At 44.2% G+C, this 16,529-nt stretch overlaps 1 protein-coding gene across 12 annotated transcripts in view; it reads left to right on the forward strand.

Annotated features, from left to right (window-relative positions):
- Positions 1–16,529, forward strand: part of mbnl2 (muscleblind-like splicing regulator 2) — a 51,221-nt gene that overhangs the window by 20,128 nt on the left and 14,564 nt on the right. For all 12 annotated transcript variants that reach the window (XM_070855527.1, XM_070855530.1, XM_070855532.1 and 9 more), the window contains exons 3-5: positions 12,588–12,752; positions 13,740–13,943; positions 15,728–15,988. In XM_070855527.1, coding sequence (XP_070711628.1) covers positions 12,588–12,752; positions 13,740–13,943; positions 15,728–15,988 — 630 coding nt within the window. The remainder of the gene's footprint in view (positions 1–12,587; positions 12,753–13,739; positions 13,944–15,727; positions 15,989–16,529) is intronic.

Here is a 16,529-nt window from a genome sequence, read left to right on the forward strand (position 1 = left end):
TAAAATGTGTTCCTTATTGAAGCATAAATCAAGTTTATTACGATACAAGTCGTATTTCTGTAGTTTTGGCCATCATTACTGTTGGGGTAATAACGTGGTGGCATCGCTACAAAGAATTAGAACACAAACTATTGAAACCTCTGAAAGTCTTTCATACCCCAAAACATGCAAGGTAGTGCGTTCTATTCTAGGTGGGAGGGTTTGTTTTAATGCCCAGTCCAAGCTAGAGGTATTATTTGTATCGCACCCTTCCCCCGACCACACAGGGTGGCCATACCATAAGGGTCAATTTTAGGTCATACCCGCATATCTGTGCCTGTGTGTGTGTGTGTGTGAGTGTTTTTGGGCCGACGGGGGCCATGCAAAGTTCATGGACGAAAGTGAGATGGCCAATTTCACACCCAGCAGATGCCTGCACCAGTGACCCACAGCGACAGGTGGAGGACACTAATTGGCAGCGCACACTGTCACAGAGCAGGGTGGACCCATGGTGGGTGAGGGAACGAGGGAGGGCGAGGAGGATGGGAGGGAAAGAGAAGTGGCACCAGTGGGAGGCACAAATCGCCACCACATTTGCTGGTGCAAACCATGAAAACATCCACGGTAGCGTCAGGTTTGATGACAGCGTGGCTCAGGCAGTACACACTGTACCGCTCGCTCTCTGATCCCAGTCTGTCTGCGTTTCCCTTCCTCCGACTTACACACAGTCAGCCTCTCTCTCTCTTTTTGACTCATTCACTCTGCAGAGCCAAGGCTCACCTCAGAGAAAACAGGAAAAAGAGCAGGGTGATGACATGGGTGAATGGTGTGGTCAATATGTTTACCTGCATCCGACGATTTTAAGATAAAACACACACTGCAGCTCAAAGGCCGTTTGAGTCACTGTACCCTGGTTTATTGATCTCATCTCTTCGAACAAAGGGCACTTATTACTTTAGCCATGTATAAGCACTCGCTCAGCCTTCTCTACCTCAGTGTTCTCAACCGTGTGAGGACTGTTTTCATCATCTCCATGTGGGCTCAGAGGCTCCTCAGCCCACGGGAGGGAACGTCCTCAGAGGCCTCATCATCACAACCAACAAACAACATGCCGATCCAGGCGATGTAGCACCTTATTCCCCTTTGGTTGCATAGCAAACAGGACTGAAAGATATGGGGAAATAATCTACTTGCATTTTTTGACCAATATTGCGATTCAATATTCAATCCCTTACTCTAGCTTTCTTTACTATTTATTAAGCAATAAATCATTTTATAGTATGAGCAATTCAATGCTGGATTCAGTCAACATATAAAGTGCTTTTTCATGTAGGCCAGACCTCCATTCTCTAATGAAATGACCTGAAATGATGCATGAATTGATATGAGTAACATCTTTATTTAGCTATTTAAATTGTAAAAGCCTTCAACCACAGTAGAATACTGATCTGGTAAAGCCTTGTAAACATGTTATATAGTTATCAAGACTCAAATCTGGAAATAGAAGGACAAAGCAGTGCAGAACAACAAGCCTGGTGTGAACATTAATATGATTAAAATTAAATGTGAATCCTACTCATCTCATTGCAGTAATAAACCACACAGACTTAAGTGCACCAGGAGTATCTCTCTTGCCTCGTGGTGACATTTTTGAATTTCATTTTCATTCATAATGTTCTTTCTGAATGAAAACGTATTGTCGCTCTCGATGCCAAATCCCCACGTGACCCACAGGCTGAAATCACAGCTTTTGCGATTTGATAATTCTGTTGTGTTACATCACAATTTTAGTTTTGAATTCAATTAATCACCCAGCCCTAATTGTGCGATCGAATTGCACAAGGCTCTGTTTGAAAACTGCACATAATTGAACATTTGTACACATCAGTGTCATATCTTAATTATATCATGCAAGCAACCAGCACACTGTGGCATGTAAATAACTTTTATTACTCGTCTTATCGTGTCTACAGTGATGTGACTAACTGGGAGGCTTCTTTTATTATGTCCCAAATATGATCAAAGACAAGATAAGACTCTTAACAGGAATACTAGTGTGCATCTAAATTCGTACTTGAGTAACTGGGCTCTCCAGTTTCTCTGTAGTTTGAATTATGAACCTACACCTCTCAAGTTTTTTTTTTTGTCAGCAACCAAAGCTTTAATCTCCAAACTGGAGAGTAAGCAGCCATACAACATTTCGGCCCCTATCTGCTGAGTATGTTAGAAAGAGGCTTTGATGAATAGATCTGCTCTCTCCCTTCCATCTCATTATCCTCCTTTATCTGTTTTATGGATTTACACAACTCCTCAACACGCGGTCGATAGTGTCAGCGGGGAAAGAAGATGTAGGCTAGCCTTTTTTTAAATTTTCTGCCATTGTTTGTTTAATTTCTCTCCTTAGCATTTGTAGTGAGTTTGGGTTATTTTTAGAGCGCTGCAGAGTAGTGGCAGCTTTGAGCGCCACGGAGTGATTGAAATTGAGTTATGTGTTAATAAATGTAAAATCAGGAAATTAAAATAAGGCCCACTAGCTTTCTGCTGTTTCCTCTCGGGGCTGTGGCACAATTCTTCTCAAACTAGGGCATCAACATCACGTAACCTATTTCGATGAAATCTTTCGCCAGCATGGCAAGTTGACATTCCAGCTGGCTATAGGACTGCTGTCATATCAATGCAAAGCTGACAAGATCTATCTTCTCAGCACAGGGAATTGACAGCTTGTCGAAAGCAGGTTAATACCTCAGTCTTTTAGCTGCGCCTCACCTATCAACAGACTGAGAGGTGGCATTGTCATAGCTGAGCCTTTCTTGAGGGCGTGTATTTGTAGAGGTGTGTATTTGGAGAAGAACGGTTGCTTCACTTGAGTGAGTGAGCACATGCTGGCATGAGTGTTTGTATGTGTAACTGCCAGCCTACATGCCGGTGTCTCTGTACGTGTGTTTGGTGTGTGTGCAGATTAGAGGAGCTCTGGAGGGTGGGTTTCATGTCTCAGCAGGTCACAGATGATCAGATTAACTGGAGCAGGGCTCCAGCCTCCAGCTGGATTAGCAGCGGGACCTGGACTCTGCAGGTGCCTCACAATGCTGCCACTGCAGCCGCACTTTGACCATCACCTCTCCAAAAAACAGTCACAACAGTCACACATGCACATCCGACATGGGTAGTTACCACAGCCATCACCTGAAAGCTGATAACCTTCATTTGTGACTGGTGCTTTTAAATTGCTGGTGCCTTTTTCCACTGCAGAACTACATGAAAGCTCCTCTGTTGAAATCCTTCAACTGCTGATGACAGAGGAACAAAAACTTGTTTCATAACCTGCACAAAGTATATGTACACTATATAGTGCTGACAATTCAGGTGCACTAGTATAGAGAATTACCTACAGCAGGAGCTTGATAAAGACTGGCTCTATAGAGTGTCCTCTCACTTGGTTGCAGTGGACTTTTAATGTTTTTAGAGGCAATCATAGACTAAAAGAGTAAATGTCCTAACATTATGCATCATCATCAACAATGAACCAAACATCATGGCCTTGGCGTACCATTTCCAAATAGTACAGTAGTGAAAGTAGACAAACAGCTTTCACAGAATCATCTGTGCTGCAGTCTGAGCCAACTGATCACCAGCTGCAGTGCCGGTGCTGCAAAGTGACAGCGCTAGCATGTGATTCGGAGCTGATGCACAACACCCTGCAACTATTCTGGAACGTCACCACAGCGATCTGCAAGGAAACAACAGGAGCTGAGGGAAAGACTGACATTTAAAAATGCTGTCAGTTAAAACCAGATAAACGGACACACTCAGATGTTTGCGACACTTGGACGTAGGCACATGACGTGCACAGACGGCCTTTATTACGCATCTCCCATGGAGGTGGGAGTGTTTACTGTTGGGACGTTTTTTTTTTTTTATCTCACCTTTATCCCACTCTCCCCCAGCCTGAATGTATCTCTTTCACTCCTCCCCTCTCTCTCCTTGGGTAATCTCAGGCGTGTCAGCTGCAGTACTACTCCTCCGTCTGTGGGATTACAGCTGGTGAAACAAAGGCACTTAATTACTGCTGAGGCAACACAGTCTTGTGTTTGTGTGTGTGTGTGTGTGTGTGTGTGTGCGCCTGTGTGCTTGATGTGACAAAAAAGAAAGCAGAGTATTGTTTCCAAATTACCTGCCCTCTGTCCTTTGCACTAAGTGTATTTCCTTGTTTGCATTCACTCATATTAGCACTAATTGTACTGTGGTCTAATAGCCAAGCCAAATATACCTGATCACAACATAATCAGAGCTGAAAAGGATTCAGGAGCTGGGGTACCTCTACAGTTTTACATTTAAATGACTTGTTCTTACCCACTCTTCACCATTGATTCATGGTCTCCATTACCAGCCTGAATGTAGGCAAAAAGCCTTTGGCTATCATTTCATAATGGATTTTCAGTGTTTCCTGGTGTCCTGGAGCTTCATTGCTTCAAACTGATCCATTAGACCGAACAGATCCATTAGAGCCCAAAAACAAAACAGGATCCTTAAGAGGGGGCATTCTGTGAGTTTGAGGATGAAGGGAAGCCCTGTCCATGTGCATCCAGCGCCTCACGACTCTGCCGGGTGCTAGGATCACTGGGTCCGTTTTTTTGCCATCTTGTGAGCACCGTAGCGCCTGTCCTGTCGGTGTCTTATAGCTGGGGGCTTTCACTGAAGTGGTTTTCTGGTGAACTGTTATAACCAGCTGTTAGTGCCCCTGGAAAAGAGACTCTTGTGGGGCAAACTGAGAAAGAAGAAAAAAGAAAGACGGACATTATGAACAAGAAGAACAAGTCTTCTTTTCATTAATGCCGTAGAGGGGTGGGGGGTTTGGGGTTCAAACTGAAATGTGAATATTAAACGAAGACTGAGAAAGCAGAGAGGGCGGACGGGGTCAGGAAAAGGGAAAGCCAACTGTTATGTTTCATCTTCAAAATACGGAGGTGAGGCATAACTTCCTGGAAGCGATGATTCCAGGATCAGTTCCAGTAGTTGTAAGCCAAGAAATGCTCTTTCTTGGATATTTATAGCCCCAAATATCTGTCAACTAAACACCCAGCCAAAGGAAGAGCAACAATGCAAATGACACAGCATTAATGGCAGGATGTAAATGCCACGCTGCGAGGACAAGCCATTGAGGGTGAAAGAAAAGCGAGAGATACGAGGGAACATTGAGAGACAAGGAGAAAGAGTGAGCGCCTGTCCACCCCCCCGCGCCTTCGCTGGTCAGTGGGGATACAACAGGTTCTTCGGCTATGCTCTAAGGGGATTACACATATCACAGGCTTCATGTCAGAAAAATTAGTGTCAGTTTCTCACAGCGGCCCTCCTCCTCATGCGCTGAGAAGGACAATCGGATGAACGGGGGGAAGAAGACTTTTCTCTGTAGGATACAGCCGTCCAAAAATATACTGTACCAGCCAAATCACTAAACCTGACCAGTTGCCTATGTGGGTATTTTACTGTAAGCTTGTCCCTTCAGGGAATATAGTTTACTGTGTTTTATCAGTATCCTGCTTCGCTCTCATGTCACAGCCCATTTTTCGGACCCTCGGGGTTCCTCCGCAGCCTTGATGGTGCGTTCAGCCGTCACGAGTAGCCAGTCTTGTGCTGACCCCACATCTTTTCAAGCTGTTTTCCCCATGATCTTTCTCCCTGTTTTCTTTTTCTGGATTGCAGTCTGCCAATACTTCCCGTCACACTGTCATTGATCACGTCACTGAGCGCTGTGCTAGCATCAGAGAGACATCACGAGGGCTCAGATATGTAAAGCCTACCCAGCTCGTCTGTGCTGCTGGATAACAGGGGGCTTAATGGAGAATCGTGTCCACATACACATCCCAGATTCCCAAGATTCGTCACCATGTAATTCATCAATATTGTTTCTTGGCTTGGAGTGTTGATGTGGGAAAGAAAAGCTCATGAGAATATCCATCCAGGATAAACACCAGGGCATTATCTTCTCTATTAAGGGTGATTGAAACCACAGGAATGTAATCTAAAGGCCTTTACCAGTACATTTACAGCTCTTCTGTTGGCTGCAGTCTATAGGCAGCCACACTCTGTCTCCAGCAGGCCCGAGGATAGAGCGCCCATTGAGGGCAAAATGCAAATGTTACAGTGGTGAACGGAGGGGCCCACAACTGAAGCGCTATTCTGCCGAGGGGGTGGAAGACTGGCCCTCTGTGTCTGTGCCACCCACAGACACACAACAGTCATCACTCTGACCATTCAGTCGTGCTGATGAAGGGGGTGGGGGGGGGGTCGGGGAAATGGTTTCTGCCACCAATGAAGATGGCAGCGTAAAGCCCAGGCAGGGGATGCTAATGCCAGTTATCCATGGACCATTTGGGCCAGCGTTGTAAAGGTGTTATGTTCTGGGGGGCTAATTACGTTCCTCAGACTGACTCAGGGCCAGCTCTACAAGGGAATCACAGTTTAATCATGGTTCTTGTTTGAATTTACCGACTAATTGCAGGGAAAATGCTTTTGATTTTACCTTCTGTCAGATTTCTTTGCTGTGAGGGAAATGTCACAGCTGGCACTCACAGGGTGCAGCTGTGTCACAAGAGTCTGTCTGTGTCTGGTTAACATTATGAACATATTCATTCTTAAAATGTCATCTGCTGTCAGTGGAAAGACATCCAAACAGCAGCCGAAAGCAGACACTGAAAATATTATTAGAGGTGAACAAAAGTGCAAAGAAGTGGGTCACAGGTGCTAAAAAATGTATATGGTCACCAGTGTTGATCTGTGTGCTGTGCCCTGCCTCACTATCTGTGGGCCTTAGCTGGAGCGTCGCAGCATGACAGCTATGTTGTGTTTGGGCAGGAGAAATGTTCTACCCTCCTCAGCACTCGGTCACTGTGTTTGGGTGAATTGGGTTATTTGTGATTTGTGTTCTCATGGCTGTGTGTCTACTGCGGTAAAAAGTTTGCCTTGTTTTGTTCTCTCCCTCTCTCCCTTAGCAAAAGGTTTGTCTAGTGAACAGTGAACGCCCTTGTGTGATTTAGAGCGTGATCAGTGGAATGCTGGGAAAAAAGAATTTTCCTTCTTTTTAATGCCACACATGACAAACCAGCAAAAACAGCTGAGCAAATATGTTTATTAGATTTAAAGTTGATTAGTCAACTGGTTTTTTTTGGTCAACAGATTTCAGAAAAATGCAGATCAAAATATTTCGGGACATAAGTTGCTTGTTTAACTGACGCAGCTCAAAATGCAAAGATTTCCAGTTTACAGTGGCACAAAACAGAGAAAAGCAGCAAATCCTCACATTTACAAGACTGAAATCAGTCAGTCCTTGTCGTTTTTACTTGGTAAATTACTCAAACAACTTTTGGATAACAAAATGAATGTTTCTGTCTAAACGGATTTCTAGAAATAATTAATAGACCCTAATTACAAGAACTAAAAACAATTAAAGAAGCCTCAGTGGAAGTTAGTGTAATCCTAATCTGTTTATGAAATGAGCTCCCTTTATCCCCTTCCCCCCTGGATCAACCCTAATATGGAACACATTTTTATTGACATTACTACTGTATGGAAACTTGGCAGACAATAAGTGCTATCTTGTTGGCGATGACTGTGGGGATTTGAAGAACGTGCCAGCAGTAATGTCTGTCGGATAGAGGATCTATTTCAAGTGAAAACAACCGCTAATTTATCTTTGATTTCTCCTTCATTGTTGTTCATTTTTCACTGCGAAGCAAGGAGATAATTATCCAATCTGAATCAAAGCAGCTATTAGTGCATCCCAAAGCATGGATCATAGCATTTCATACACACAAGAGCGACGGTGCAGCCTACAACAAGAGGTTGCCATGTGAGCGACCCTGCTGAAAGGTATAATTTCACCGTGTAGCTATGGCTACACACCGGCGGCTGGCGCATGAATCACAGAGGTACCTTGGTGCTTTCAAAGATCCTTTTCATAGACGGCTGCTCGGAGGCAATGCCCGCGATGAATGGATTTCTGCTCTGCTCTGAGTGGGTGGCTTAGACAGAAGGCACAGTGTGTGTCTGTGTGGGTGTTTGTGTGTTTGCGTGTGTCTGCCACCCTCTCAAAAAAGATAAAGGTCTGAAACCAGATGATGGCACAGCATTGTCAGCGGGCAGGCATGTCGCTTTTTAGCACCGTCATTGTCGTGTCGGTGGACCACCTCACTGCTTCACCACGAGCCACGAGCGCTCCGTGATGCAGTGCTGCCTTTCGACAAAGCTTACCTCATCTTATGTGCTTTGAATCCCCAAGTGTGGCAAACTGCAGCCTGCACCCTGCACTGATGATCATTAGTATTAATCACACACTCCAAATGTACTGTAATTGCTATGTGTAGCCATCACTACACTACAGTTCTTGCAATTGACTTTACCATGTTTTATTAAAGCAAGAATCACTTCTGCCATAAAGCAGATGTTAGATTTTCACCCTTACTTGAAGCTAATCAGAGAGGCGCGATGTGGGTGAAAGCTTTTTAACTGCTGTGCACAGTACCAACAAATTAACACCTCCCTGAGTTTAATGAATGCATCATAATGTGCGTGTGTGGGGGTGTGTTCGTTTTTATCCTCATTGTTACTTGATGACAGCTGTGAATGCCTCGATGTGTTTCCCAGGACAGGATTAGCCCAGAATATAGCCTCGGACTACCTGACCTCATATCTCCAGTCTGAACGCAGCTGAAATTCTCCTAAATGAACTGTTCTCCTCTTTTGTGTGCAACCTAATGTGTAAACACCCCCAAGGATATCAGCCATTTTCATGGCCTTTAAACCATATTTATAGCAAATCCATATCTTCCCCACTAGTAGGTGCTGAGATTTCCAGGAATCTAAGCATGTAAAAGACGCTGTGAACGCCTGCTAGTCTTTGACTCATTAACTCTTATTTCCACAGTAAATTTACTTTAATCCAGCCGTAAAAAAGGCGACTACGATATCAGTAATAACTGGTTTGGCAGTGAGATATGGCACTGCAACAGATAAGATAAAGTAACACGTCATCATTCCTGCTTTAAACAGCTTCGTAGATATGTGGATGTAGGTGAGATGGATGGAATTCTTTGGTCATTAGTCCTCATGTACTGTACATGACCGATTAATTTCATTCACTGTATATGTTTAGCGTTTATATAAGTGGATTCTGAATTCTGTGCTTTCACCAGTTTTGAATAGTGCTAGAAATGCCATTGACAGCTTCATGCGAAGGTAGTTAATTTATTTGCATCTTCCACCTCCAAACTAGACAAAAAGGAAGACAGAAGAAAAATCAAATCTAATTTATGCAAAGACCAGGCACAATGGCGTGATAGATCATGAATACATCAGTGACTCTCAAACAAAGTTTGACAGAATAAAAGGAGAAGGTTTTTATGAGTCCAAGGCCTGCACTTAGTGCGACAGCGTCTGTGCATTATGAAACACTCCCAAGCAGCTTCACCACCATTTACCTCATCACTTTAAACGGGGAATAATGATGAGCAATTGCAAAAAGCATGTGTCACTCACAGGCTACAGATGAACTGAAGATGGAGCAAAACTGGAGGTAATGGCTTCACTCTAAGTCCACATAATTGACAAAGCGGAGTGGCGAGTGGCCACAGTCTCTGTGTGTTTGCATGTGTCGCGTGCACGCGTCTTTATTTGTCTCCGTCCATGTCTGTGATCTCCGTAGGGCGCGAGGGCGATGCTGTGCTTCCCTGCAGACTCGGTTTGGGATGCCGTCCAGAGCACCAGCTCCCTCTCACACACACACACACACACACAGAGTCACACCCGCCCACACAGTTTCTCCTGCACACACACATGCACTGTTACACCTGCCTACGCATTCTCTCTCTCTCTCTCTCGTGGATGCAGATACACAAGACACACATATTGGCACACATACACACACACCTTTCCCCAGTGTCAGTGGCAGTGCATACTGTAAAGCTCCAATTAGTTCTGACACCTCTGAGGTTTTGGTTGCCGGATTCAGTGCTAACATTATTCCTCTGGTCTGGACAGGGCAAAACAACTGCGTGTGTGTTTGTCTTCTACATCGTGTTAATCTGTGTGCATGTACGCATGTGCCAGTGTGTGTGTGGGCGATGCTTGTTGTGATTGTATGATTAAGTATGCATGTGTGTGGGCAGGTGTGATTTTATGCATGTGAGCTGTGAAAGGGGTGGCTCACCGCAGCTTGAACACCAGGGTGTGGAGGTCAGTCCCGTCTGCCTCGTGACTCTCATCATAACAGAGCCGCTCGGGGATCTCTGCGAATGTCGAGCCTGTTATCTGACACTTGTGCTGCCAGCGTTTGTGTCTCAAGAGCAAAATACCTCAATTCATATTTTTGTTTGCTTATTAATCTGAAAACAAAAATGACAAAGAAGCCTATAGCGTCTGCAGCCTCAATATCCTTTGCAGCAGCCTCAAATCAGTTGAATGAAAAGTAATTGTAACAATACCGCTAGTGTGTTTGATGCTCTGTGGGGTGTCTTTAATATCTGTCAGGAAGAAAAGAATAGCCAGGTTTTATTAGTTTTTCCTCTGATGAGACTTGAAGATTATTGGTTATTTACACTGCGCACCAGGCTTATACCTTGAGCTGTGCTTGATTAAAAGTTCCTCTCTCTGTTTGCCTGCCCACCTAACGTGGTAAAACAGTGTGGCTGTATACACTCGAACAGGTTGAGTAGCCACTTCAAATCTATCTAGCGCAGTGAGCGACACCATGGGCTCCCAAGGCTTTGTGTTAACCGAAATAATCCATATCATGCTTTTTATTCATTTGCATCAAGACCCATGGGATGTGTTCCAGTTACTGCTATATGTGCTTTACTAAGAATAGTATAAGCATAAGAGGAATGCATTATTATATTGATTTAGTTTCACTGGCTGCTTCCAGAGCTCAGACTTAGCTGGCAATACCGACAAAACCATCCATCCATCCATCCATTGTCTATACCGCTTATCCTTCAGGGTCGTGGGGGGGGCTGGAGGCAATCCTGGACTGGTCGCTAGTCAATCACAGGGCTACTGACAAAACCATATTGCTTTTTTTTTTTTTTACCAAAACCGTCAATATGAGTATTCTCAATATCTTAGTGATGATGTTTGTTTGATTTACACTTTCTAAACATATCTACACATAATAATGAATACTAAATGATCAGGAATGTGATCATATAAATTAGCTGATACAGCATAACCAAGTGTTTTATGTGACCTGACACATGTAATACTGGATGCAGCTGTTATTAATGTTATTAATTCCACCTTTTTTGACAGGAAAATAGTCAGCACACATATCTGATCATCAGGAAGCATAATCTCTTATTGAAGAAGCATTGGTTTAGCTAAACGTTGCAATATTGATATATCAGCAGTATATCCTCCAGCTCTACTCTAACCTGGCTCTCCTGGTTCATTGCCAGTTTCTCAGATCATTCTCTCTGTATTGTGACTTGTTGTCATTTTGTACGTTTGATTCCGGACTTAAATTGGTGTTTGAGTGCAGCACTTGAGTCATAACTCATCACTGTGGTGGATACTAGGCAGAGCTGTCATATTTTCTTATGAGAGGAAATTAGAGAAATAATTGTACGGCATCTCTAATCAGGCCACTGTGTTGTGACTGCCGTGTCATGGAGTTAAGGGGTGTTTGGACCTCCCTGTAGTTCTAATTTAGCATCACTTTCCTCTGCCCTCCTTCACATCCACCCAGACGCGCCGTGCCATGCCGACCACGTCACGTAGCCTTCTTGGCCTTTCCCAGTTATCTCTCCTCGCCCCTCAGTACTAATTCATATCACTCCCCTCAGGCCACATCTTTTCCACCACTCCTCTCTTCACTTTTGCTTCCTGTCCTCCCCACAGCTCCAGTCTCCTCTCCCACTACTGGATTCTAGCCCTCACTACGTTGCTCCCTCCTGACCCCCGTCCTCTCTTCCACCCACTCTAGCAATAAGCGCTGAAATGAGGATCCGTATTGGATTATTGTGTTTGCCATTAGCCTCTAGGATGACAGTGTAATTTCCTTCATCCACCAGGGCCTCTGTAAGCCTGATCCTGCCAACCTTGCATTTGCATTCCCACAGAGAATACTGGATGACCCGTTCCATCACGTCTTAGTCGTGATGCTAGATCGCTAGAACCACAACTAGAGCCCCATCCTTTGTCTGCCATGCCCATGACCAAGACCCGCCAGAGTTAACAAGCTAGCAAGTCAGAAACTGGTAATCATCTTTAATACAATGTTTCTACTCAGAGCCAAGAACTACCTGCTGCCCCCACTCGAGAAGCACAAATATGCCTCTAAGGGTATGTTTCACTCCCTCCAAGTATGAATATGTATGCTGCCTTCAAGCACTTGATGTTTTGGAGTCTGTGTCAGAATCAGTGCCCACATATCTGCCACGTCCTGAGGCTGACACACAACCTGCTCATCGTCAGGTTTATTATCAAAAGATAGCTGCTTTTCACTTCCTTCTGCCGATCAGAGATTTCAAGTTTCGAGACATGTTTCTTAATGATCTTTTTTGTCTCCCTCTCCCTCTCCCACCTCCCCATTTCTCTTCCATCACTGTTTTCCTGCTCAGGGCCGTTGCACGCGAGAGAACTGCAAATACCTCCACCCGCCCGCTCACCTGAAGACCCAGCTGGAGATCAACGGGCGAAACAACCTCATCCAGCAGAAGACAGCGGCCGCCATGTTGGCTCAACAGATGCAGTTCATGATCCCCGGCACCACCATGCAACCTGTGGTTAGTGCTGGCCTCACTGCTGCGGGAACTGACTGGCAGTGCATTGTGACTCACTATAAAAATAACCGTGAACTATGGCTGTTAAAACGTCTTTACATATCAAGTTACATCAGTTCCAGTGAAATCAACTTTTTGCATTATCACATATTTGTGAAACATCATGAGTTCATGAGGCCAGTATAAATTCCTTTAAGTGTCATGCTATTGGCATGCGCTTTAACCGACGAGTGGGGAATGAGTCACTGAGAAAATATGAGAACAATACATTGATACAGCCTTCTTTTAGATACGTTGGTCTCAGATTACCCTGTCTTCAGATTACACCTCAGGTTGGAGAGATCACACGTTTGTTCTCACAATAGTTATTGAGATGCCCTTGAGCAAAGTGCAGACCTCCCCAACCACTCTCTGCGAGCTGCTCGGCAGTCAGCGGTAGACTGTGGTTACATTGGGCAGCTGCCAGGTGTGAATGTGTTTAACTGCACCAGTGTAAGGCTGGGTGTAGCTGAAAAAGAACATGCTGCTTCAGCAAAATCTTCCTGGGGTATATAGAGGTTAAAAAAAACCCAACTCTTCTCTTGTTTCTACCCTCGCTTCCCTCTCTCTCCACTTTTTTCTCTGAAACCTGCTCCTCTCTGTCCCCCTGGCTCCGTCTCTACCTGTCACACCTTCTCCCCCACCTCACCTCTCATCTCCCCCCCCTGCTGCACAGCCGTGTTAATTTGTCTCATGTGTCTCCTTCCTCTAACTTCTCTCCTTCTTCTCTATTTCTTTAACCTCTTTATGCCTTTCACCCCCACTTGCCACCGTCACTTCCTACATCCATCATTATACATCTGTGCCGCTGAACCATTTCTTTCACCCCCCTCTACCATTTCAATTAATAATGCGAAAAATAGCTAACCCAACAAAAGAAAAGCAGTCATGACAACAAAGAGGTGCTGTTCAAATCAGTGTTGGTAAGCTGTCCTCTCTCTCCATCTACAGCAGACGTTTCCAGTCAGCCAGGGCCTGGGCTCTAGTGCGGGTCTGAGCTACACACCCTACCTGACTCCCATGTCCCACAGCATGGGCCTGGTGCCCACAGACATCCTGCCCAGCACGCCTGTTATCGTCCCCGGCAGCCCACCTGTCTCAGTGACCGCCAGCTCCTCCCAGAACCAGAAACTGCTGCGTACAGACAAGCTGGAGGTGACCCATCCAATCACAGTCCTCCTTCTCTCAGACAGGACAAGCATGGCAGCTAATCATAGCTAATGTCCTCTTTCAGGTTTTCAAGTATAATTATTCGATGCAATAGATACATAGTGCTAATAAATCTAATTTATTACGCCAGAGCATTTATAGCACAACAACATGTGTGACAATCAGAAAAGATTCTCTACATACTGTGCAGTAAATACAGGAAAAAACAATATAAAATACTAATTAGCTCACTGGTTACCCCGGGAGTTGACATAGCAACAAGTATAATAAAGCTATATGGGAATTCTTACCAGCATTTAACCTTTGAACTAACTTTTTGAATGCAGCTACTTGTATAAATTGCCCTAAACAAGGACCTTTAGTATGAACACGGCTAAGCACGTTTTAAGCAATATCATCAGTCATTAGCAAATAATTAATGGCTTAAAGAGATGCATTTTGAAGTTGCTTTTGAATAAACCCAGGCAAGCAATTCAACCTCGTAAAAAGTCCAGATTTCATATAATTAAATCTGACATAAGTGACACAAATGAATTGTTAATACCACCAAGTTTTGTGTGTACTTGTAGCATTTGTTGGATTTGAACTAAAGGCTGAAAGGATCACAGGATTTTCTTTTCAAAAAAGATGTACCAGGTCTTTTTTCATCTGAACAACATTATCAGGCTCCTTACTTGATAGTTCTCTCCCGTTGCCTTATCCTTAAGCATTCGTGTTTGCCCTTACAGAAGTAATTAAGGCGTGTTTCAGAAACATGATTTAAAAAGAGCGAGTGTGATATTACCGTGATTTAAATTTGATCAACATAAACCAATATGTGCCAGACAGCCGCATTTAGACCGGGACAATTACATCAACTTCAGCCATCTCCATCTGCCCCCTGGCAAACAACTCTATGAGAAAAGCTTGGTGTGAAAGAATGTATAAAGGGGAGTTGTTTTTTTTCCCACTACATGTATAAAGATAAACAATAATCTCCTCAAGACCTGGAGGTGATGCATAGCCTGTATGTGTTTTTCTCTGGGAGTGCTATCACTTAGCAACTGAATGAAGTTGGCTCTATTGAAACAATATCCCTCTGAGACACATACACTCCCACACAGAGGCAGTGTGCGTGTGCACCAGAGTTCTTGCATGTGTATGTGCGTTTTAGTATAGCATGTGAATTAGTGCCAGTGTTCTGTGTGTGTGTGTGTGTGTGTGTGTGTGTGTGTCAGTCCCAGAGTGTATGTCAAGTCAAAAGCAGATCCCCTTGTGATCGAACAGTTCAACCCTGACTGCTTCAGTGATTCCACGATCATTTGGGTTGACACACACTGTAGTTTAGTTATGTGGTGTTACGGCCTTTCCAACACTAATTTATCCTCTGTATTTAAAAAAAAGTGTGGTGCAGCAGAATAAAGAGCGCTCCACCTTCTATTCTGTGGATTAGACTAAGAGCAGCACAACCTTTATGTGTTTGTATTGGTTATTCCTTTTCTGCTTACCCCTGCTTTTAATATCATGCAGCTTTCTTCCTCGTGTTATACACATTGGAGGTTTCTTCACACCCTCCATTTTTAATAAGTGTGTTTATTAATTTAATTTATTTTCTATATATTTATGAATACAGTGGTTGTACTGGTGTATTTACTTAAAGCAAAGTATTCACAATTTGTATGTCTGCGTGTGTTTTTCTTTTTTTTTTCTTTTCACATGCATGCACTTGCATGTCTGTCCACATCTGTGTGTGTGTGTGTGTGTGTCCCGCCTGACTCTCCTGCTCCCAGGTTTGCCGCGAGTTCCAGCGAGGCAACTGCGCCCGCGGAGAGACCGACTGCCGCTTCGCCCACCCGAGCGACAGCCCCATGATCGACACCAGCGACAACACGGTCACCGTCTGCATGGACTACATCAAGAGCCGCTGCTCCCGCGAGAAGTGCAAGTACTTCCACCCCCCGGCCCACCTGCAGGCCAAGATTAAGGCCGCCCAACACCAGGCCAACCAGACAGCTGTGGCTGCGCAAGCCGCTGCCACAGCTGCAGCCATGGTGAGAGCACAGCACCACAGCCTACCTACTGTACCATGTGCTATTACAGTGGTGGAGCAACAAACACAGTCACACACATATTCTTGTCATTGTAGTGAAAAACTAATCTCACAAGGTTTCTGATGTTTACAGTACTCATAGAGCTTGTAAGGTCTGGATGGGACAATAAGGCTATTTTAGAGCGCCTATACTGTATATAGTATACCTTGAACTTTCCAAGAAGAGATTAGCCTTCCATTATAATGTCCAGGGAGGCTTTTGTAGTTACTATTATAGGCTATATGGTTGTGGAAGAGCAAGTCAACACAATATACAGATTATTATTCCCAAAAAACAGTCATATTAGCACAGGGGTTCTGGTACAAAGATGATGTGGCAATGTCCTGCTGCCAGACTTGATACAAAGCACAGATTGTTTAAATCAGAGATGAGGAATACGTACTGTAAGTGTGTAGCACTAATGCACATCGCAGCACATAAGCTCACAGAGCACATGTGACATTATTACAAATGGTTAAATATGTTAAACCCATGCTGCTGG

The sequence above is a fragment of the Pempheris klunzingeri genome, chromosome 24, assembly GCF_042242105.1.
Source record: "Pempheris klunzingeri isolate RE-2024b chromosome 24, fPemKlu1.hap1, whole genome shotgun sequence".
In the NCBI taxonomy this organism is placed as follows: domain Eukaryota; kingdom Metazoa; phylum Chordata; class Actinopteri; order Acropomatiformes; family Pempheridae; genus Pempheris; species Pempheris klunzingeri.